This window comes from Coregonus clupeaformis, chromosome 13, assembly GCF_020615455.1.
Source record: "Coregonus clupeaformis isolate EN_2021a chromosome 13, ASM2061545v1, whole genome shotgun sequence".
NCBI lineage: Eukaryota > Metazoa > Chordata > Actinopteri > Salmoniformes > Salmonidae > Coregonus > Coregonus clupeaformis.
In genome coordinates this window covers 5,045,283-5,069,244 of record NC_059204.1, presented here as the reverse complement: position 1 = coordinate 5,069,244, position 23,962 = coordinate 5,045,283, and the positions used below count along the sequence as shown (strand labels likewise).

The 23,962-nt window shown below is 42.5% G+C and overlaps 1 protein-coding gene across 1 annotated transcript; it reads left to right on the top strand.

Annotated features, from left to right (window-relative positions):
* Positions 1–6,325: 6,325 nt before the first annotated feature.
* On the top strand, positions 6,326–23,845 carry LOC123492153 (remodeling and spacing factor 1-like). Its single transcript, XM_045224175.1, has 16 exons — positions 6,326–6,497; positions 9,738–9,829; positions 10,020–10,112; positions 10,449–10,654; positions 10,838–10,956; positions 11,211–14,194; positions 14,417–14,689; positions 15,043–15,147; positions 15,293–15,372; positions 15,480–15,534; positions 15,716–15,834; positions 17,567–17,634; positions 18,042–18,267; positions 18,582–18,805; positions 19,258–19,443; positions 19,652–23,845. The coding sequence occupies exons 1-16, from the start codon at positions 6,344–6,346 to the stop codon at positions 20,161–20,163; spliced, it is 5,496 nt and encodes a 1,831-aa protein (XP_045080110.1). The 5' UTR covers positions 6,326–6,343; the 3' UTR covers positions 20,164–23,845.
* The last annotated feature ends 117 nt before the right edge of the window (positions 23,846–23,962 follow it).

Here is a 23,962-nt window from a genome sequence, read left to right as displayed (position 1 = left end):
TTGGAAACTTTGTTTCATTCAGTGAGCCATAGAACTAGTCTATTGTTGCTGTTTTGTACTTCTCCTTCAAAGCACTGTCACATTGGATGTCGATGAGCTCCAATTGTCTGGTGGTGCTTTCTCATGATACAAGCTCCAGCTCAGTCTCAATCTTGGTGAAGTCTGAGAAGCGGCGGGAAAACTCAGCATGCAGGTCGATCAAAGTGCTGCTGTACAGTTGAAGTCGGAAGTTTACGTACACTTAGGTTGGAGTCATTAAAACTTGTTTTTCAACCACTCCACACATTTCATATTAACAAACTATAGTTTTGGCAAGTTGGTTAGGACATCTACTTTGTGCATGACACAAGTAATTCTTCCAACAATTGTTTACAGACAGATTATTTCACTTATAATTCACTGTATCACAATTCCAGTGGGTCAGAAGTTTACATACACTAAGTTGACTGTGCCTTTAAACAGCTTGGAAAATTCCAGAAAATGATGTCATGGCTTTAGAAGCTTCTGATAGGCTAATTGACATAATTTGAGTCAATTGGAGGTGTACCTGTGGATGTATTTCAAGGCCTACCTTCAAACTCAGTGCCTCTTTGCTTGACATCATGGGAAAATCAAAAGAAATCAGCCAAGTCCTCAGAAAAATTATTGTAGACCTCCACAAGTCTGGTTCATCCTTGGGAGCAATTTCCAAATGCCTGAAGGTACCACGTTCATCTGTACAAACAATAGTACGCAAGTATAAACACCATGGGACCACGCAGCCGTCGTACCGCTCAGGAAGTAGACGCGTTGTGTCTCCTAGAGCTGAACGTACTTTGGTTCGAACGAAAAGTGCAAATCAATCCCAGAACAACAGCAAATGACCTTGTGAAGATGCTGGAGGAAACAGGTACAAAAGTATCTATATCCACAGTAAAACGAGTCCTATATCGACATAACCTGAAAGGCCGCTCAGCAAGGAAGAAGCCACTGCTCCAAAACCGCCATAAAAAAGCCAGACTACGGTTTGCAACTGCACATGGGGACAAAGATCGTACTGTTTGGAGAAATGTCCTCTGGTCTGATGAAACAAAAATAGAACTGTTTGGCTATAATGACCATCGTTATGTTTGGAAGAAAAAAGGGGTAGCTTGCAAGCTGAAAAGCACCATCCCAACCGTGAAGCACGGGGGTGGCAGCATCATGCTGTGAAAAAGCGTGTGTGAGCAAGGAGGCCTTCAAACCTGACTCAGTTACACCAGCTCTGTCAGAAGGAATGGGCCAAAATTCACCCAACTTATTGTGGGAAGCTTGTGGAAGGCTACCCGAAACGTTTGACCCAAGTTAAACAATTTAAAGGCAATGCGACCAAATACTAATTGAGTGTATGTGAACTTCTGACCCACTGGGAATGTGATGAAAGAAATAAAAACTGAAATAAATCATTCTCTCTACTATTATTCTGACATTTCACATTCTTAAAATAAAGTGGTGATCCTAACTGACCTAAGACAGGTAATTTTTACTAGGATTAAATGTCAGGAATTGTGAAAAACTTAATTTAAATGTATTTTGATAAGGTGTATGTAAACGTCCGTTTCAACTGTATGTCTCAGCGCGGCACTGCGATGTGTGCGCGTTCAGTGCGGCCAGTGTTGGAAAATGAAAGAGACCGATTTGTCTGGAGAACAATATAAGTTTATCCTATAATGCTTTCACGTTGGAATACAGTTCAAGCACAAAAACACAATTTCCCTGCAGTTTCACATTTAGATCGTTCAGATGCCCCAATATGTCCACACCGAAAGCAAAGTCGCCCAGCCAGTCTGTGTCTTTCAACTCGGAGAAGTCGTCAGCTTTACCGACCTTATCAAGGAACATACCTATCTCCCCTCTCAGTTCCCACACACGGCAAAATACTTTTCCCAGGTTTAGCCAGCGCACATTTGAATGGTACAACAAGTCCTGGTGCTCTGCCTCTGTGTCATTGAACAGCTGAATGAACTGATGATGGTTAAGCTCCCTTGCCCGTATAAAGCTGACAAGTTTTACAACCCCTTTGACAACATTTTCCAGCTTTAACACACTTTTAGCATGCTTGCTTGAAAAATGAAGATTGAGATTATATTCCTTAAAAACGGCAACGCTTTCTTGGCATATTAGTAAAAAAGTATTTTGCTGTCCATTCTGCTTTAAACACATGACATTCAGAGTCCACTTTTGTCATTTTCGCAGCACTCATTTTTTCACCTCAAAAGTCGTCAAGCAATGAAGTTGCTATGATGACTGAGCGCATTCTGAATCTGACTGTAGGCCCAAATACAGAGCGCTGCCAGACTACAGCGCCATCTATTGGAGGTTGTTTGTATATCATGGAATTAGTAATTTTGGGTCATAAATCGTAACTCAAATATAATAATTTGAATACATTTAATAAATGACTCGCGGGCCTGAATTGAAGTGCCCGGCGGGCCAGATACGGCCCGTGGACCCTACTTTGCCCCCCACTTGCCCTAGCCCCTACTGCCCAGAGTCAAGACACTTGTGGAGATCTGAGAGGGATTGATGGGTGGTGACATGGTGAGAGTTCCACCTTACTCTCTGATAGGCATGGTGGAATTTTGCGGGTATTGCTTACACCTGTCCAATTCTCTCAGATCTCCACAAGTGTCTAGGGGTAAGGGCTAAGGGTTGTTTCTGGACAGGACCCCACAACCCTTTGGGTATGTGGTGGACCTACAGCTCAACACTTAAAGCATTGGTTGGATGTTTAATTCCATTGCTGTACACACATAGATTTGCACAGGTGTAAACTGGACACACCCACGGCACCTTATCGAGCTGAACAGACAGGTCTGGGTAGCTAGAGACCTGCTGTAAACAGTGAAATAATATATGTACATGTCTGCTATTCACACCCATGTGTTGTGACTAGAACTGTTTGGCTATAATGACCATCGTTATGTTTGGAAGAAAAAAGGGGTAGCTTGCAAGCTGAAAAGCACCATCCCAACCGTGAAGCACGGGGGTGGCAGCATCATGCTGTGAAAAAGCGTGTGTGAGCAAGGAGGCCTTCAAACCTGACTCAGTTACACCAGCTCTGTCAGAAGGAATGGGCCAAAATTCACCCAACTTATTGTGGGAAGCTTGTGGAAGGCTACCCGGAACGTTTGACCCAAGTTAAACAATTTAAAGGCAATGCGACCAAATACTAATTGAGTGTATGTGAACTTCTGACCCACTGGGAATGTGATGAAAGAAATAAAAACTGAAATAAATCATTCTCTCTACTATTATTCTGACATTTCACATTCTTAAAATAAAGTGGTGATCCTAACTGACCTAAGACAGGTAATTTTTACTAGGATTAAATGTCAGGAATTGTGAAAAACTTAATTTAAATGTATTTTGATAAGGTGTATGTAAACGTCCGTTTCAACTGTATGTCTCAGCGCGGCACTGCGATGTGTGCGCGTTCAGTGCGGCCAGTGTTGGAAAATGAAAGAGACCGGCTGCTCATTTGTCTGGAGAACAATATAAGTTTATCCTATAATGCTTTCACGTTGGAATACAGTTCAAGCACAAAAACACAATTTCCCTGCAGTTTCACATTTAGATCGTTCAGATGCCCCAATATGTCCACACCGAAAGCAAAGTCGCCCAGCCAGTCTGTGTCTTTCAACTCGGAGAAGTCGTCAGCTTTACCGACCTTATCAAGGAACATACCTATCTCCCCTCTCAGTTCCCACACACGGCAAAATACTTTTCCCAGGTTTAGCCAGCGCACATTTGAATGGTACAACAAGTCCTGGTGCTCTGCCTCTGTGTCATTGAACAGCTGAATGAACTGATGATGGTTAAGCTCCCTTGCCCGTATAAAGCTGACAAGTTTTACAACCCCTTTGACAACATTTTCCAGCTTTAACACACTTTTAGCATGCTTGCTTGAAAAATGAAGATTGAGATTATATTCCTTAAAAACGGCAACACTTTCTTGGCATATTAGTAAAAAAGTATTTTGCTGTCCATTCTGCTTTAAACACATGACATTCAGAGTCCACTTTTGTCATTTTCGCAGCACTCATTTTTTCACCTCAAAAGTCGTCAAGCAATGAAGTTGCTATGATGACTGAGCGCATTCTGAATCTGACTGTAGGCCCAAATACAGAGCGCTGCCAGACTACAGCGCCATCTATTGGAGGTTGTTTGTATATCATGGAATTAGTAATTTTGGGTCATAAATCGTAACTCAAATATAATAATTTGAATACATTTAATAAATGACTCGCGGGCCTGAATTGAAGTGCCCGGCGGGCCGGATACGGCCCGTGGACCCTACTTTGCCCCCACTTGCCCTAGCCCCTACTGCCCAGAGTCAAGACACTTGTGGAGATCTGAGAGGGATTGATGGGTGGTGACATGGTGAGAGTTCCACCTTACTCTCTGATAGGCATGGTGGAATTTTGCGGGTATTGCTTACACCTGTCCAATTCTCTCAGATCTCCACAAGTGTCTAGGGGTAAGGGCTAAGGGTTGTTTCTGGACAGGACCCCACAACCCTTTAGGTATGTGGTGGACCTACAGCTCAACACTTAAAGCATTGGTTGGATGTTTAATTCCATTGCTGTACACACATAGATTTGCACAGGTGTAAACTGGACACACCCACGGCACCTTATCGAGCTGAACAGACAGGTCTGGGTAGCTAGAGACCTGCTGTAAACAGTGAAATAATATATTTACATGTCTGCTATTCACACCCATGTTTCATTCCAGCTAATTAGATATGCAACTACTAACTAACTATAGCTAGGGCATATATCTAGCAATAGATACTGTTGTTTTGGCTGTATAGCATAATTTAATAAGATTACCAATGGTTAGCTAGGTAGCTAGTATATATCAGTCAGCTAACCATTTACAGTAACAGCAGTTCACTAATAAATCAATAAACACTCAATATTATGCAGAAATTGAGAAATCTTACCTTGTCTTGGCACAGTGGCACAGCATGAGCAGCTATTAATCAGTTCATTAATTAATAGATAATAGATTCATAGAATGGAATTAGAAGGGTGACCTCCTACTTTGAAAGAGCAGGAATGTTGGCTGTTCACTTGACCAGGCATTCTACATTTAATCCCACCCACATTTGAACATAGAAATATCATCATCTTGTATATGCAAAAATACAATTTCATTTTAAAAACGAACAAACAAACCGTTTTCACGTTCCCAATTGCTCCGTTTTAACTCGGGAAACAAACGATCAAAAAGTACATGTTGTCCACTAAATAGGCTTATTATCTTCACCGCTGTAACAACATAGACACCTAAATGTACTGCCAATCCTCAAAATCAACATAATTCCCGAACTTTGGCTGTTGTTAAATCGCGTGCAGTATCACACAAGTTCTTTATCGCTTGACTGTCATTCAGAAAATCCTTTCCTGAATCAGCTGATGTTGCACGATAATGTCCCCATGTAACTAAACAGCTAGACATCAAACAACTATTATGTGTAATTATTGAAGAACCCCATTAACCCCGTTGGATTTTGCAATCATATACATTTTTTTGGATATGTGTGCCCATGAAAACTGTTTTCACACGTTAACATAGGGAGATAAGAAATGTTACAAGGTTACAGTACACTTCCAAGATCCCCATACAAAAAAAAGAGTCCGAAAGCAATATCCAGGAATTTCACAGGATCAAGGTCAATGTGTAATTAAATTGAAGAAAAAAAAGCCACAGTATTATTAATGACTTTGTAACATTGTGCTACATTGGATCACATTGTACAAGTTCAGCAAGCTTTTGTATCAAAATCAAGTTGCCAATCCTAAACGCTACAAAATGGCAGCTGCTCTTATTATACCTCAGTGGTCCGAGCCACTGTATGGCCGACTTTACATTAGTCAATCGGCGCTAAATTACCTATGGAAGAATATGAAAATGTTCACACCATCAGTGCAGACATTATCACAGAGTGATCATTCCCCACGCATACTCATTTGTTTACATTAGTAAGTTGGTTTTTTTTTTTTTACCGGAAAGACCTCTGGGCCACTATTTTCTTTGACGCGGTGAATTGTGGGCAGTCATTGGTCCTCGGACCGTCCTGTCAGAGACAGAAGAGGAAGCGAGACACCCAACTTGCTGTATTTTTCTTGTTCAATGAAAGTCAATGAACTAAGTAGACCCGACCAGTCCCAGCTGCTATTGCATTGGAGTCTATGAGAGACGCACCCAGTTAAGTAGACCGGAACTGACAAAACATTTCAATGGTAAACGGCTTGTGTGAACTATCTTCATTTATCCACCATCTTTGTTACTGTCTGCTTCTCTTCCATTGGAAAAGATGGCTGCCTCGGCAGCATCGGCGGGTTCTACCCCCGGTTTTTGCCCAAGCTACGCCGTGATATGCTCTTTTCTAGAGCGGTATGGAGCCTTGCTGGATCTACCGGAGCTTACATTTCCACAGTTGGAGCGATATCTCCAAGACACAACCTCAGGTATAGTTTGAAAAGCGCGAGCTACTGTGGGGAGATGCGACTCCACATTGCATAGTGTTCTGTGTCGTTCGTACTAGTTGTGTTATTGTGTGGTTTCCAAACATAACGCATTTTATATACGTTTATTGTTGTCCCAGATGTATTGTTAGGATCCAGGGTGAAGTAGATGCATTGTTTAACCGTGAACTGATCGAAGATCGAAGGGCTTCGGTGAAATTTGGGGGCTTTAAATTATATCATTTATTTTCCAGCCAAGCCAGCCGTTATCTGCCAGGGACTGAAATGCACTTAATCACATAGCCTACTGAAAATGTTGTACTTTGAACTTTTGCACTGAGGTGATCTGTTTTTAACATTTATTAAAGTATATTGGGCAGTCCTATTATTCGGTTTATGACTGAGTATGTTGCGATAATGACAACATTGTCCATTGTGTTTACAGTTAAGTAATGTTTTGGTATAGTGGTTCGCTCGCGCTGTATTGCGCATGCGCACTTTCATCTTCAGGGCTTCTTGCTCACTGGTGTCCCCATGTAAGTCTGCTTCATTCAAACTATTTTGGCGGATTTTGGTTGTTTGTATCACACATACTACATTGTTATTCCATACTTCCATATTATTGTATTTGTAATGATATTATTACGTTATTTGTTTATTGTTAGGAAATGAGGAAATGTCTAATTTAATGCATTGTTCTAGTTTTAATAAATTAAACCATATTGCATTATGCACGCCTTTAATTTTGGTATTGTACACTGCCCCAGTGTCTCCACTTCAGTGATGTATGACTTGTCTCCTCTCTAACGCCCAGGACGTTCCAATTCAAACTCCCATTAGACAGCTCTGTAAGCGTTATAATGTCAAAATACGTTCGTTACTCAGCAAATATGGAGTTTCGCTGAGCAACCATCTTAATTTACTTCTGCTACAGCCGGTATGTACTTCCAAAAAAGGTTTAAATAAAAATGTACAACCCATCGAAATAAATGCATATTCGGCAACTCCAATCCAATTTGTAAGTCGCTCTGGATAAGAGCGTCTGCTAAATGACGTAAATGTAAAATGTAATTACTGGCATTACTGCCACGCACAGGTCGGAAGTCTACAACAGCTCATAGAGGTGTCCAAGATGTAAATGTTTATTTAGACCTTTTTTGGAAGTACATACCGGCCATAACAGGAGTAAATAAAGATAGTTGCTCAGCGACATTATATATTTGGTGAGTAACTAACGTATTTTGAATTTTGACATTATAAGACTTGCAGAGCAGTCGAATCAGAGCTTCCTGGGCCTTAGAGAGGAAACACCTTATACTCATTGTCGACATCTCTAACGCACAGATACTGGGGCAACCTTGCAGAGGAGTTTATTTAATATGTGAAGAAATGTTTATTTTGTTATTGCCCACAGTCATCAAAACCTATTTTAATTCCTTTGTCTCCATTTGATAATAACTAATGCAAAAGTAATTCATTTTAAGTGCTCATAGTGGACCAATACCTATAAATATGATCAAATGTAGTAGGATATGGATTCGTGACAGTGTGTGAGTGGGATTCATATTCAACATACACATGCTGTAGCTGCATTCGGAAAGTATTCAGACCCCTTGAGTTTTTCCACATTTTATTGTGTTACAGCCTTAAAATGGATTAAATAAATAAAAATCCTCAATCTACATACAATACCCCATATTAACAAAGCGAAAACTGGTTTTTAGAAATTTTAGCAAATTGATTTAAAAACAAAAAACAGAAATACCTTATAAGTATTCAGACCCTTTGCTATGAGACTCGAAATTAAGCTCAGGTGCATCCTGTTTCCATTGATCATCCTTGAGATGTTTCTACAACTTGATTGGAGTCCACCTGTGGTAAATTCAATTGATTGGACATGATTTGGAAAGGCACACACCTGTCTAGATAAGGTCCCACAGTTGACAGTGCATGTCAGAGCAAAAACCAAGCCATGAGGTCGAAGGAATTGTCCGTAGAGCTCTGAGACAGGATTGTGTCGAGGCACAGATCTGGGGAAGGGTACCAAAACATTTCTGCAGCATTGAAGGTCCCCCAAGAACACAGTGGCCTCCATCATTCTTAAATGGAATAAGTTTGGAACGATCAAAACTCTTCCTAGAGCTGGCTTCCCAGCCAAACTGAGTAATCGGGGGAGAAGGGCCTTGAGCTGACCAAGAACCCGATGGTCACTCTGACAGAGCTCCAGAGTTTTTCTGTGGAGATGGGAGAACCTTCCAAAAGGACAACCGTCACTGCATCACTCCACCAATCAGGCCTTTATCGTAGAGTGGCCAGACGAAAGCCACTCCTTAATAGAAGGCTGAAGACAGCCCACTTGGAGTTTGCCAAAAGGCACCTAAAGACTCTCAGACCATGAGAAACAAGATTCTCTGGTCTGATGAAACCAAGATTGAACTCTTTGGCCTGAATGCCATGTGTCACATCTGGAGGAAACCTGGCACCATCCCTACGGTGAAGCATGGTGGTGGCAGCATCATGCTGTGGGGATGTTTTTCAGCGGCAGGGACTGGGAGACTAGTCAGGATCGAGTGAAAAATGAACGAAGCAAAGTACAGAGAGATCCTTGATGAAAACCTGCTCCAGAGCACTCAGGACCTCAGACTGGGGTGAAGGTTCACCTTCCAACAGGACAACGACCCTAAGCACACAGCCAAGACAATACAGCAGTGGCTTCGGAACAAGTCTCTGAATGTCCTTGAGTGGCCCGTATTTGAACCCGATCGAACATCTCTGGAGAGACCTGAAAATAGCTGTGCAGCAACGCTCCCCATCCAACCTGACAGAGCTTGAAAGGATCTGCAGAGAAGAATGGGAGAAACTCCCCAAATACAGATGTGCCAAGCTTGTAGCGTCATACCCAAGAAGACTCGAGGCTGTAATCACTGCCAAAGGTGCTTCAACAAAGTAAAGGGTCTGAATACTTATGTAAATGTGATATTTCAGTTTATTTTTAATACATTTGCAAACATTTATAAAAACCTGTTTTTGCTTTGTCATTATGGGGTATTGTGTGTGGATTGATGAGGAACTTGTTTTATTTAAACCATTTTAGAATAAGGCTGTAACGTAACAAAATGTGGAAAAAGTCAAGGGGTCTGAATAGTTTCCGAATGCACTGTATTGGCCTATACAATAGGTGATATGTGGTTGAGAAACATTGATGTTTACCAAATGGTGTCATTATCCCACCTCTCCCCTCAGTTCCAAAGCTCTTGGTGGACCTTCATGTGAAGTTGTTGAGGAAGATTGGCAAGTCGGTGTCCGCAGACAGATGGGAGAAGTACCTTGTGAAGGTAAATAGATCTCAGAACAAGGCTGGACATTTTCTGCACACTCAGATACAGTTAGGCTTAGCTTTATAGATGAATCAAATTTCAATATATTACATTTTTGTAAAATACAGGCAGTGGCATGAGTCTGGGCATTCTGAATGATGATACTGTAGAGGTTAACCAATGGCTGATGGAATGTGTTTCCTTACAGGTGTGCCATGAGTTCAACAGTACTTGGGCATGGGAACTTGAAAATAAAGGATACAAGGACATGTCTGTGGAGTGCAAGACTGGAATCCTCAAAGTAAGGTTGCAATATAGCTATACTTAAGCTAGTTCTGCATGCAAAGACATGCAACATATATTTCCAAACAAGATGCAGGTGGTAAAAATGTAAGCTGCTTTTCATGTTCTTAAATAAGGCCTATCTTCTGTATGGTACAAAAGTTAATTCTCTGAAAATAGTCGTGCCAGTGGTGGTGGGACAGAACTTGTGCACTTCACCGAAGTGTGTTGTTGTATTGCAAGTCATATTCCATAAAAAATATTACAATATATTTTGTCCATATCATGCAGCCCTACTAACGTAATTTTCCCCCCCAAAGGCAACATTTCAAATACTTTCTCTCTGTCTGTCCAGCACTTGTGTGAGTGCCAGTTTGATGACAATGTCAAGTTCAAGACTGCAATCAATGAAGAGGATCCCGATAAGATGCGGCTTCTCCCTATTGGCAAGGACAAGGATGGCCTGATGTACTGGTTCCAACTTGACCAGGACAACAACGTGAGGGTCTATGTGGAGGAGCAGGACGACCTGGACGGGTCCTCCTGGAAGTGCATTGTCAGGTACTGTGGAACTATTGGCCAGATGGGATTCAGGGGATGAAAGAGGCATACTGTTGTACTGCAGAGCCTAAATGTCAACAGTCTTGTATTCCAGGTGGATCATAGATTACTTGGTTCATATGTAATTTTACCAGAAGATTACTAAGTTGGAAAGAGTTATTTGAATTATCCATCTCTATGCAGAGACAGAAACAGCTTGGCTGAGATCCTGGCACTGCTGAAGACTCAAATCGACCCAGCACTGTTGACAAAGAAAGAAGGAGAGGAGGAAGATGAGGAGAAAAATAATACTCGGGGAGAAGGTAGTGTTACATCAACAAGGCTTGTTACACCAATAATGTCATATGCCATCTGTTATTTGTTGTTTACTCACAAACATTTTCATGATATTGAAAAAGCATGAGTTAAGTAATATGCCTTGAATTGGATCTACTTTGTCAAAAGTAAACAACATTTATTTCCCTGACAGATGCAGTTCTAAATCTTGTACTTTTATTTTCTATGAATATATCATTCTGTTTAACTGCAATTCCTATGTATACCTTTTCTCCTATAGGGGAAGTAAAAAAGACAGATGATACCTCAGAAGATGAAGAGGACAAGCCCTCCAAGGGTACAGCTTCCTTAGTCTCCCCAAAAACGGAGAGTACAGAAAAAGAGGAATCAAAACTAGACGTATCAGATGCCAAATCCCCATTGAATGGCCTAAAAGATGAGTTCGAGTCAAAAAGCCAATCAGAGAAGCCTATGGTGGATGACAAAGTCACCATTAACACCCAGGCCATCAAAGAAGAGCCAATGGAGGTGTCAGAATCCAAGGAGAGCACAGCCACAAGTGCTACAGAGCCTCTTGCAGAGAAACCTTGTCTGACGCCACAGACAGAACAGACAGAGGAAGCCAAGAGGAAGACTGCAAAGGAACTCCAAAGGGCGATGAAGAATGACCAGCAGGCCAAAATCCCCTTGAAAAAGAGAGAGATGAAACTTAGTGAAGATTTTGATAATAATAGTGGCAGTGGCAGTAGTATTATTGTGCGAAACCCATCTGTTGCTCCTGAAGTTGAGGAGACAAGTAAAGAGGTATCTGATGCCCAGGTGGGGACTATGGAGTGTAAAAGTGATCAAGTGAATGGTGATGCTCGGCCTGCCACAGAAAAAAGTGTCAATAATGGGTTGAGAGACTCTGCTGATGGCAAAAAACAGCAAACAAAAGCTGTTGCTGGGGAAGACCGTAAAGGATCAGAAATAAACCTGCCCCTGGACAAAGACAAGGAGAAAGGGGAGATGGCAAGCAACACTGAGGAGCCCATGGAGGTGGCCATGGCTGATGAAACTAGCCTACAGAAAATTGTTCCAGTAGAAAAGGAAAGCACTGAAGATTCAGAGGAAGTAAAAAAATCTGCCCTCAAAGAGGCTAAATCTCCGTCCCCTCTAATGACAAAGCCATTGACTTCATCTAAGAATGCAACAAGCCCACCGGAGAAGTCCTCTGATTGTAAAGAGGAACAAAAAGTCAAGGTATCCAAGTGGGATGTAAAAGTGCGTCATACAGAACACACAACATCCACATCAATAGAAACAGATAAAAACCCTTCATCTAGTAAGTCACAGAAACCAGATGAAACTCAAGGAACAGATTCATCTATTGCCTCTCAAGAGGTAAAGTCAGCTGCCTCTAAGGGAACAGATAAAACAGTTGTCAATAAGGACGGTTATTCTCTTTCTGTAGTGAAAGAGATGGAAAAACCAACCGTCACAGAAAAGCGGTCGAATCCTAAAAACCCAGAAACCTCAGTCATCGCTAAACAAACCGGGAGACCTGACCCCATTACAGAGAAACCAGACCGCTCTAAACGCACAGAGATGCCAGCAGTCATAAAAAATACAGAGAAACCACCTTCTAACAAAGAGGGTGTAGAGAAATGTGATGTTTCTAAAGATATCAAAACATCTTCTGTAATGAAAAAGACAGAGATTTCAGAGAAGAGTAAAGATGCAGAGAACTTGGCCAGCTCTAAAGAGACCAATACGTCGTCAGTCATTAAAAAGGCAGACAAACCAGTTCCCAATAAAGAAGCAGAGAAACTGGAGAGCACTAAAGAGACTGACAAATCGTCTGTCATTAAAATGACAGTGAAAGCAGAGGCATCTAAACATACAGAGAAATGTGATAACCCTAAAGACATTGAAATGTCAGCTGCCACCAAGGAGAAAACTGCTGTCAGTGCTGAGATGAAGAAAAAAGCTGTCCTGGAGAAAGACGCTGAGAAAACGGCTATCTGTAAAGATGAAATGAGAACTGTTGCTAAAGCGACTAAGACACAATCTGGCCCAAAAGATGTGGAGATGGCAGACTTCTCTGAGAAAACAACCCAGTCACAACTGGATGAACCCAAAAAGGTAGAGAAATTGGCTACCCCTAAAGATGCTGGGAAATCAGCTACCCCTAAAGACACAGAGAAATGTGCTGAATCAGCAACGCCTGAAGACGCAGAGAAATTGGCTACTCTTAAAGATGCTGTAAAATCGGCTACCCCTAAAGTTGCTGAGAAATCGGCTAAAAACACAGAGACGATCTTTAAAAAGATTGAGAAATCTTCCAGGGGACAGAAACCAGACACCTCTAAAGAAACTGAGAAACTGGCAGACACAAAGCCAGGTGCAGAAAAAGGAGAGAAACTTGTCACCTTTGAGGATGCCAAGCAATTACCCTCTCTCAAAGAGTCTGTCCCAGTGGAGGGGAAACAGGAGGAGCCTATGGAAATAAGTTCGGAAAAGTCAACCGATGACAACGTAAAGATCAAGGGACATGCTGAAAAAGGCTGGCCAAAAAAGGCTGTTAAAAGTGGAGAGAAGTGTGAGCTCAAAGACACAAAGCTCATGGACTGTGATGCACCATCAGAAAAACAGGCTGCTAGTAAGAAGGCATCATCTCTCACAGAGACTGAAGGTGAGACAGACGAAAGCCAGGACAAAGTAATCAAGGAAGATGCCACAACACAGGGATGCCCTCAAAAAGAGGATGGGAGGAAGGACGATCAGGCTAAGAAAGATGACAAAAAGGAGGATGATCAAGCCAAGAAAGATGACAAAAAGGAGGATGATGGGGCTGAGAAAGATGACAAAAATTCAACGGTAGCAGAGAAATCGGGTCAGGCAAAAGCAAGTGAAGGGTCTGAGGAAGATGAGAACAAGAACAAAGAGGATGAGGACAAGAGTGAAAAAAAGGATGCAGGGACAACATCAGAGATCCAAGAGGAGGGAATTCGCCTGAAAATACGTGGGATTACCCACCGGAGGAGAGCTGAGCTCCAGAGAGAGGAGAGGGACTCTGGGTCAGATACTGGTGAGACTGGGAGATCCCTGAGAAGGTCACCCAGGATCTGCAGGCCGACCGCTAAGGGGGTGGAGTTCCAGGACAGGAGGCTGGAGAAGAAAGAGGCCTCACCCCCTTTAGAGAAGGGTGACGATGAGGAGGAGAAAACTGTTCAAAGGAAGCCAAGAGAGAAGGTTGATCAAGATGGGCTGTACAAATCTAAGGTAAGTTCTTTCAGTAACTGCAGATATTTCTACATTCATATTACACAGGTGGATTGTGAATACATGTTTTTGGATCAACAGCATATTTTAGATCAGGGATTCACACAGTGTCAGCCTTCAGTAACTTACGTGTATGCTGTCCTACATTAGCCTTATGAAACCCAAAAGGTAGAATGTCTGTTTTTATGATTTGGCTGTCAAGATGACATCTTTTGTTTTCAGGGGCGACGGAGGAGAAAGACCCGGTGGTCCAACACTCGAACACAGAGGCGCAAAAAGAATGGTTCTGGTGAAGATGATGAAAGCGAGTGGAGCGAAGAGGAGAGCGAGGAGGACAACAGTGATGAGAGCTTTAAGGTGGAGAGGGGCAAGAGGAGGAGGAGGAACAGGAACAGAGAGAGGCACAATGACGACTCTGACACCTCCTCGGATGATGACCTCCCTCCTAACGATGACCCCTGCAAACACTGCGGCCTCCCCAACCATCCTGAGCTGGTGGGTCCTGAAAACGTGATCCCCATTTTCTCATCTCAATAAATGGCATATAGTTGTGATAATTATAATGGAATTGCCCACATGGTGGGCTGCAGGGTTGGGGTCAATTTCACTTAAATTCCAGTCAATTCAGAATGTAAATCAAATTCCAATTCCACATTTTTCTTATTTAAATGCATTGAAGATCATTTAAATTTGAATTTCAGTGTACTTCCTGAGTTTAAATGGAATTGACCCCAACCCTGGTGGGCTGTCATCATGGTTATACTATATTCATAATATGTATCTACACTGACAGATAAGACTACAATATAATGTGTTCCAGCTAATACACCTTCGTGTTCCCCTCACAGATCTTGCTGTGTGACTCGTGTGACAGCGGCTACCACACGGCCTGCCTCAGACCCCCTGTCATGATCATCCCAGACGGGGAGTGGTTCTGTCCACCCTGCCAACATGTAAGTAACCACCAGATAGTAAACAATTGGTAGTTGCACTACAGTTTGGATGCTAGCCACGTTACTGTGTTTTAAACGAATGGCTTGCTTTATATGTGTGGTATTATTTGTCATTCTTACCCCTCTCTCCTCGTGATCCCTGCAGAAGCTGCTCTGTGACAAGCTTGAGGAGCAGCTTACTAATCTCGATGCTTCCCTGAAAAAGAGGGAGCGCGCTGAGCGACGGTATCAACCTCTGAACCATGACCCTTGGTGTAAAACAGCAAATGACAACAGGAAGATAATGTAGCTCATAAAAAGTTGTTTTAAATTATTGTATTTTCTCCCTCCAGAAAAGAGCGGTTGGTCTATGTTGGAATCAGTGTTGAAAACATCATCACTCCCTCGGTAGGCAGCATTTGGTTGCTATGGTTATACCATCATGAAAGTCAATTGCAACACATCCAGAATTGTGTTTGTAGGACATCTGTGTAAGATGGTCTGTCACACTGTTCACTGCCTAGTCTAGATTGATGTTTGCTTCCTATATTGTACTGTGAACTGACACATTGCCAACTCTCATTTTCAGTTGGAGGTAGAGGAAGAAAAGGAGGAAGAGGTGGTGAAGAAGGAGAAGAAAGAGAAGAAAGAGAGAACCAAGAGCTGGGGTCGAAGGTCGACAAGGGCAAAGAAAAGCATAAGCTACAGGTATGACGTCTGTACTAAACTCATGGTTATCAGAACATTGTACAGTGAGGGAAAAAAGTATTTGATCCCCTGTTGATTTTGTACGTTTGCCCACTGACAAAGAAATGATCAGTCTATAATTTTAATGGTAGGTTTATTTGAACACTGAGAGACAGAATAACAACAAAAAAATCCAGAAAAACGCATGTCAAAAATGTTATACAATGATTTGCATTTTAATGAGGGAAATAAGTATTTGACCCCCTCTCAATCAGAAAGATTTCTGGCTCCCAGGTGTCTTTTATACAGGTAACGAGCTGAGATTAGGTGCACACTCTTAAAGGGAGTGCTCCTAATCTCAGTTTATTACCTGTATAAAAGACACCTGTCCACAGAAGCAATCAATCAATCAGATTCCAAACTCTCCACCATGGCCAAGACCAAAGAGCTCTCCAAGGATGTCAGGGACAAGATTGCAGACCTACAAAAGGCTGGAATGGGCTACAAGACCATCGCCAAGCAGCTTGGTGAGAAGGTGACAACAGTTGGTGCGATTATTCGCAAATGGAAGAAACACAACAGAACTGTTAATCTCCCTCGGCCTGGTGCTCCATGCATGATCTCACCTCGTGGAGTTGCAATGATCATGAGAACGGTGAGGAATCAGCCCAGAACTACACGGGAGGATCTTGTTAATGATCTCAAGGCAGTTGGGACCATAGTCACCAAGAAAACAATTGGTAACACACTACGCCGTAAAGGACTGAAATCCTGCAGCGCCCGCAAGGTCCCCCTGCTCAAGAAAGCACATATACAGGGCCGTCTGAAGTTTGCCAATGAACATCTGAATGATTCAGAGGAGAACTGGGTGAAAGTGTTGTGGTCAGATGAGACCAAAATCGAGCTCTTTGGCATCAACTCAACTCGCCGTGTTTGGAGAAGGAGGAATGCTGCCTATGACCCCAAGAACACCATCCCCACCATCAAACATGGAGGTGGAAACATTATGCTTTGGGGGTGGGGTTCTACTAAGGGGACAGGACAACTTCACCGCATCAAAGGGACGATGGACGGGGCCATGTACCGTCAAATCTTGGGTGAGAACCTCCTTCCCTCAGCCAGGGCATTGAAAATGGGTCGTGGATGGGTATTCCAGCATGACAATGACCCAAAACACACGGCCAAGGCAACAAAGGAGTGGCTCAAGAAGAAGCACATTAAGGTCCTGGAGTGGCCTAGCCAGTCTCCAGACCTTAATCCCATAGAAAATCTGTGGAGGGAACTGAATGTTCGAGTTGCCAAACGTCAGCCTCGAAACCTTTATGACTTGGAGAAGATCTGCAAAGAGGAGTGGGACAAAATCCCTCCTGAGATGTGTGCAAACCTGGTGGCCAACTACAATAAACGTCTGACCTCTGTGATTGCCAACAAGGGTTTTGCCACCAAGTACTAAGTCATGTTTTGCAGAGGGGTCAAATACTTATTTCCCTCATAAAAATGCAAATCAATTAATAACATTTTTGACATGCATTTTTCTGGATTTTATTGTTGTTATTCTGTCTCTCACTGTTCAAATAAACCTACCATTAAAATTATAGACTGATCATGTCTTTGTCAGTGGGCAAACGTACAAAATCAGCAGGGGATCAAATACTTTTTTCCCTCACTGTATGTGTGTGTGGCTGGTCTTTATTTATTGTTTCAGTATGGTGGCTGATAAATTCCCTGAATAATTTCAAAGTCTTGTTTGCAGGTTTGATGAATTTGATGAGGCTATTGAGGAGGCAATTGAAGAAGACATCAGAGAGGCTGATGGTGGAGGTAGGAAGACATTATGGAATATGGCAACAAAGTCCCAGAATTATGAATTTCATTCAATAGTTTATGCCGCGTCTCTTAGTTTTATTGATGTTCTGAAATTATTTTTGGCTGCATCATTTCATCTGTGCAACCATGGTGTTTGCGCAGATGCCCTAATAATTGTGCACTCCTTTAATAAGGTTACGAAGAGTCAAGTCTGAGGCTGCATTTCATCCTAAGATAGATGTTCCCTCCTCTCTGCCCTCATATCCATATCCACTCCTATCAGATCTGTCGAGAAGAGTAAAGGAGGGATTTTCCCTGAATGAAATGCAGCCTCAGAGCCTTTTTAACTCATGTAGCCTGCAAACAATCTTTGTGTTCCTGTTTGATTGGGTCTAAACATTAACGTGTGTTACCCTCTACAGGAGCTGGTCGAGGCAAGGATATGGCCAACATCACATGCCATAGCAGAGGGAAGGACATGTCCACCATCCTGGCAGCAGGAGAGGGTGGCGAGGGCAAGGAGAACGGGCGCCCGCCGCGGCCCAATGCCGGCCAGCGCAGGAAGAAGCGTCGGCGTCTCAACGACCTGGACAGCGACAGCACTGTGGAGGAGGAGGAGAGCGAGGACGAGTTCCGTCTCAGTGACAGGTAGGTTCATTAGGGAAGTGGGAGGTAGGGGTTCATAAATCAGAACAGGGAGGACAAGGTTGTGTTCATAGGGCACCAAATGGAAGACAACGGACTGAAACGCGGAGGGACTACCTGGACTTTTTCGTTTTCCACTGCAAAACTTTTTTAAACGTTTCCCATTTTGTGCCATAATGAACACAAGCCAAGGTTCCACTTCATTGACAGCTATTACAGCCACAAAGGTGTGACACAAAGGGGTGTTGTTGAATTAATTTGTCACTCATTCTTCTCTCTGTTTTTTCTCTCTCTCCACTGCACACCTTTTCGTGTAGTACGGAGGAAGAGGAGTTTGTGGCGTCGGACAAGAGCGACGCAGAGAGCGAAGCGGCAGTCGTCTCCAACGACGACAGCGACTTCGGCAGCACACAACGCAGAACCGCCAGAACAAGGAGGCCGGCCAAACGTCAGAGGAGCACTCAGCCGCGACGGCGCCGCAGACCGCGAGGGTACTCAGACGATGAAGAGGAGACGAGTGAGGAAGATGAGGAAGAAATGGGTACATTGGCATCGTCATTTCCTCTGTGGTTTGAAGGGACATTACACTCCAGAATCAAACTTTGTTCGATGTTTTCAGATCTCAAAAGTGGTCTTCTCTTGAGACAAGTTCCAGGCTATCTGTTTTGTAGATTAAGCTTTATGCCATAATCCAAAATGAATAAATAAGAGCGTCTGCTAAATGACTAAAATGTAAATGTAAATGAATTGAAAAGGTCCTGATTTGTAGCGCTTATCAGTTCCATTCATTTGGGGTTGAGGCCTTCAGTACACTGGTTAGACACAGCCAATTGTGTGGGGGACGTGGATCCATCTTTAGATTTTAAGGTCTGAAAACATCTGCCATAATGACATTTGGAGTGTTGATTTTGTAATTGTCCTTTTAAAAACCAATAGGTATGTGGTGGCATCCCTGTGATGTGGCTCTCTTTCTGTGTTGACCTGTGTAACTAGTGTCAGAGGGCTCCAGCGAGTTTAGCGACAGCGACCTGGACTGTAGCCGACGCCGATCCCGCCGAAGTCAGACGAAGAAGCAGGTCAACTACTGCGAGTCGTCTGGCGACTCCGACGGCTCCAAGGCCAACACAAACCGCGACAAAGTCAAACCGCGGCGGCGCCTCGCCAGTTCAGACAGCGAAGGTCAGCCAGACGTTTTTTTCTAAACATGTACTCTTTGCCTCATCGACACCGCCATTAGCGTAGGTTCTCTGTAGGATGTGTGTCAACTGTAGTTAGTTGGCTCATTAATTTGTTTCTTTAACGTGTCCTCACTTGCTGTTACTTTAACTGATATTAACAATATGGTTTTAGCTAACGTCCTCTGTTTCCATGTGCCTGGTTCTTTCAGCGAGCTCCTCCAGAGGCTCAGACGACAGCGAGAGGACTAGGTTGAAGAGGAGGGCCGACTCATCCGAGAAAGAGTCCCAGCAGCACCGCAGACGGCTCTCGCTGAAACGGCGGCGAGCCTCCGAGGAGGACGATGACGACCACGATTCCGATGAATCATCGGAGGGAGAACGTCCGGTCCGCAAGCGTGTGAACCGCATCGACTCGGATGACTCTGACAAGGAGGAGGAGAAGGAGAAGAAAGAAACCAAGGAAGAGGAGGAAGGGGGGGTGCTGGGGAAGGGAGCCAGCCCGTTGGACTACAGCCTGGTGGAGCTGCACCCCCCCACCAACGGACAGAGTCCCATCAAGGCCCTGGAGGGCCTGGCTCACATTGGGCCCCAAAAGCCTGGGGCCACAGCTGTCGCCATAGCGCCCAACGGACTGGAGTTGGCACCACAGGATGATGATGAGGATGACCTGCTGGGGGTCACAGACCTGGTGGACTTTGTCTGCAACAGTGATATGTTGTAAAACCCAAGCTGTATGTTTGTTATTTTCTGTAGTATTGTATTTTTTGATATGTTGTTTTTCTTCTGTCCTTTTTTTATTTTATTTGTATTCATCCTCCTCGTCCCCTCATCAGTATGACCACATCCATCTGTATGAACTGGATGCCTTACGTGGGGAAAGTTCATTGTCTTCACTCTTAGCACCTCTCGCAGTGGGATTGTACAGTCATTGAGAGCACTAACCCACAGGTTGTTAAGTGGCATGTGACTTTGCATTGCATTGCATTGTCTTATCCTCTGTACTCGGTCACCGATGGACATGCGGGTCAGATACTTGACCGTAAATGACACACAAATGAACCTACCTGTTTCTCCAGCCAACTTCCAGGGTTGTCTACTCAGGGGTCCATCCACTACCCCATGCAATCCCCCATACAAAGAGTCCATCCCCCAACTTCATGGTTGTGTTCATTAGGCCCCAAAAGGAAGAAAACAGACAGAAACAGAGAGGAACTACCTTGCCTTGTCCAATAAGAAACGCTAATTTTCCGTTGTGTGACCTAATGAACATGACCCATGACCTCTGTTCTCCTGAGAGGCACCTCTCATAGTGTTCCTGCCTGGGAAAGAGGAGGTTGTATTGTATGATATTAATTCCTTGTTAGTTGGTCTTTGTAGGATGTAGATGTGTTTGGTTTTGTCTATATACCATTGCCACTCGTATGAGTTCAACATTGTTATGAGAATAGAAGATGGCAGAGGTCAGGGGTCAAACTGCATTCCATTAACGACTTAAATTAACATAGTTTTGTGGATCAACTGCTGGAAACCAATCGTTGTTTTGATCCCCCTGCTCTTTACCCCAAACTTTTAATATGAACGTCTTTCACTTTTTGATATTTGAATTCCATATTTTAATCCTCCTACATCGATCAAACTATTTATTCTTTGTTTTGATGTGTTCAATTCTATTAGTCAGTAGTTTGATAAGCTAAACCATTACACAGGTTTCCCACTTTCTTTTTTGGTCCATTTACAACAAGCACTGAATGAAAAAGCATGAGCACAACAGAGTTTAAGTCAGAATTCCCATGGGAAAACGGGACACAGAACCATCATCATTATCATGCTAGAAACAGCTTTTTTTAACTGACAGACTGGGAGACCAGACCCACAACCGATCCCATACTTTCTAGAAAATACAATCTCCAAAGAGTATTTCTCATGGATTTGGTCAATTGTTTTTACCCAAAGTATTGAAACGTTGTACTGGCACCTATATCCAGTTCTTTTTTTTTTTTGATCAATCGTTCCCATCATGTGGTATTTTGACTGTTTTTAATTAATTATTGATACGAAACACTATCAAGGCAACTAGCTCCTCAGTGCATCACGCCAAATTACAGGTGTCATTTAATCAACATTAAAATCTGTTAACTACCACCACATTGACAAGACTTTCCTTTAAATGGAGATTTGATGTCACCGACTGGAGTAGACCAACCCTGATCTTCTCACCTCTGTGTGCACATGAACCTGTTTCTAAAAACCCTAGTTTAGTTTTTGTATACTGTACACACATATAAATATAATTTTAGTGTGTGCTGTCAACACTATCAATGGATTAAATGCCCATGTTTTAGACTAATTTTGTAATATTGTTGTGTGGAATCACTGAGTATTTACAGAAAATTCTGCCAACTTTCTCTGTCCCTCCCAATAACCATGTCAGCATTTTAACCATTATTTTACGTACGTTGTGTTTTTATAATGTATTTCTTTGTATATTAAATCCTCCTCCTCTATTATCGTTTTCCTCCCTAGCAAACCATCAAGTGGCATACTGTTTCCTATGTACCTTCTTGTCAATACTGTGTGTAGGTTCAAAACCTTGAAGTAAAGGTACTTACTGAGTACACCTAACTACCTGCCGTTGTTCATCAAGACTATTATTTAGAAGTATATATATATTTTTATGGCCCCTGGTCTTTTTGTAACTCTCTGCCACCACCAGTGTTTATTGTAGAGAACACTACTCTTGCGCTAGTCTCCCCTCTACATTTTACTGCATCAACTGGAGACTAAATAAACGTCTCCGATCTCAAAGGCCTATCCTTTGTCTGTTCTCATATGAGTTCATTTTGGTTTTAGGGTTCCATTTTGAGGTCAGGTTAAATCACTGCCTTTCTGGGCCCATTTTCAAAAAGTGTCTCAGAGTAGGAGTGCTGTCCATATAATATTATTCATTATGATCTAAAAGGCAAAACAGATCCTATATCAGCACTCCTACTCTGAGACTGTGAATACAGGCCCTGGCCTCGAATCAAAATAATATTATGAATAAACGGCGCACTGGATTCATCTTTATATTAGGGAATGATATACCAGAATGCAACTTGTTTGGGGAAATGGTCCAGACCATAAATTGACCTCTAATGTATATATCTGTAGTTTTTGCTGTAATATATATTTAGAGGCATCTTTCTTTTATCATGGAAATAAATATATTTGATTGCGTCTGTTTATAATAGTTTTCCTTGTAGAGGGGTCGTGATATTGGCACAACTGTTTTGTAATGAATTCATTGGATATCTGGCATGTTTGTTGGATGTTATTTTGTTATGTGCAGATGTGTTGGCCACCTTAAGGATTTGCCAGGTTCAATAACCACAGACCTCTAAACTCCTTTGCTCAGCAGTGTTCCTTGTGTCCTGCTACTGAACAGGAGAGCATGAACCAACCACTGGAGGCACAGACTATACCTGGCAGGACTGATGAGTTGTGTTCCGTAGGCATACAATTGTAGAAAACAGAGTGAAATGGGGAGATACTAACTGAACTTGTCCAATATGAAAAGCTTGTTTTCATTTTCAGTTGTGCCCCAATGTACATGACCCTGGACACAAACAAAGGTGGCCATCGTCAGAATCATGGGAAAGGTTCAAGATAAATGCGCTCAAATTAAGAAATGAAGCCTGTTTGTAAATTTGTCTTTTGTGAAATAGTGTTGGCATGTGTTCATCACCGATGGTAAACGTATCTTATTATTCTTGGTTAATCACACAATGTGTTTAATACTTCAAACTATGAAGGAAGATTTCCAAGGCAAATTACAAATCATTTCTGAGCTGCCTGCAATGCACTCAACTAACATGGTAATATTGACTACAGTTACCGCACCATTAGTTTGACTGCCCCAAAGCTTCTACTGGCAGTTCCATTGTGGGAATCCGATGCAAATGACTAGGGTTAGTTTACCATCGTTTTGGGATGAAGAAATGTATGATTTCTGATGTAATGTTCTCAAGAGATTACGTTTACAGCTGTATTTCATGAGTATGACATGGTGGGCCTACTTCATTTTAAATGACAAATCTGTTGTAGCAAATTATCCTAAAAAGGTAGGAGTACACTAGTTGGGAGGGGCAGTTTCAGTCAGACACACAGGCAGTCCTCTGCCAGGGGGAAGTTGGTGCAAATGATTCAAAAGTGTTTGTTCATTAATATCGTTTATTACAGGTAAAATTGGAAGACTGGGGAGACAACTATACTGTAGGTCTGGTGTATGAACACTAGCTTGTAGATTGGTTGTCTATGTTTTGTCTGTTCCTCTTCAATACCTTTTTATTATTTAATTTTACTATTTTCTTTCATAATAATACAATCTTGTACATTTGTCATAATAAAAAGCTTTTTAAACAGGGTATGGTAGGCCTACTTGTTTTCTGTCTCTTGAAAAGGGGAGAGGACAGCATGATGGTGTGAAATATTGATCAAATCAGCTTTCTGACTAATTAATGCAGGCATATCCACTTGAGAAC

Coding starts and splice junctions, on each gene's coding strand:
- LOC123492153 (XM_045224175.1), top strand. CDS start 6,344: ATGGCTGCCTCGGCAGCATCGGCGGGTTCTACCCCCGGTTTTTGCCCA. Junction 10,113..10,448: donor GCAAGACTGGAATCCTCAAA/GTAAGGTTGCAA, acceptor CTGTCTGTCCAG/CACTTGTGTGAGTGCCAGTT. Junction 15,535..15,715: donor AAAACATCATCACTCCCTCG/GTAGGCAGCATT, acceptor TCTCATTTTCAG/TTGGAGGTAGAGGAAGAAAA.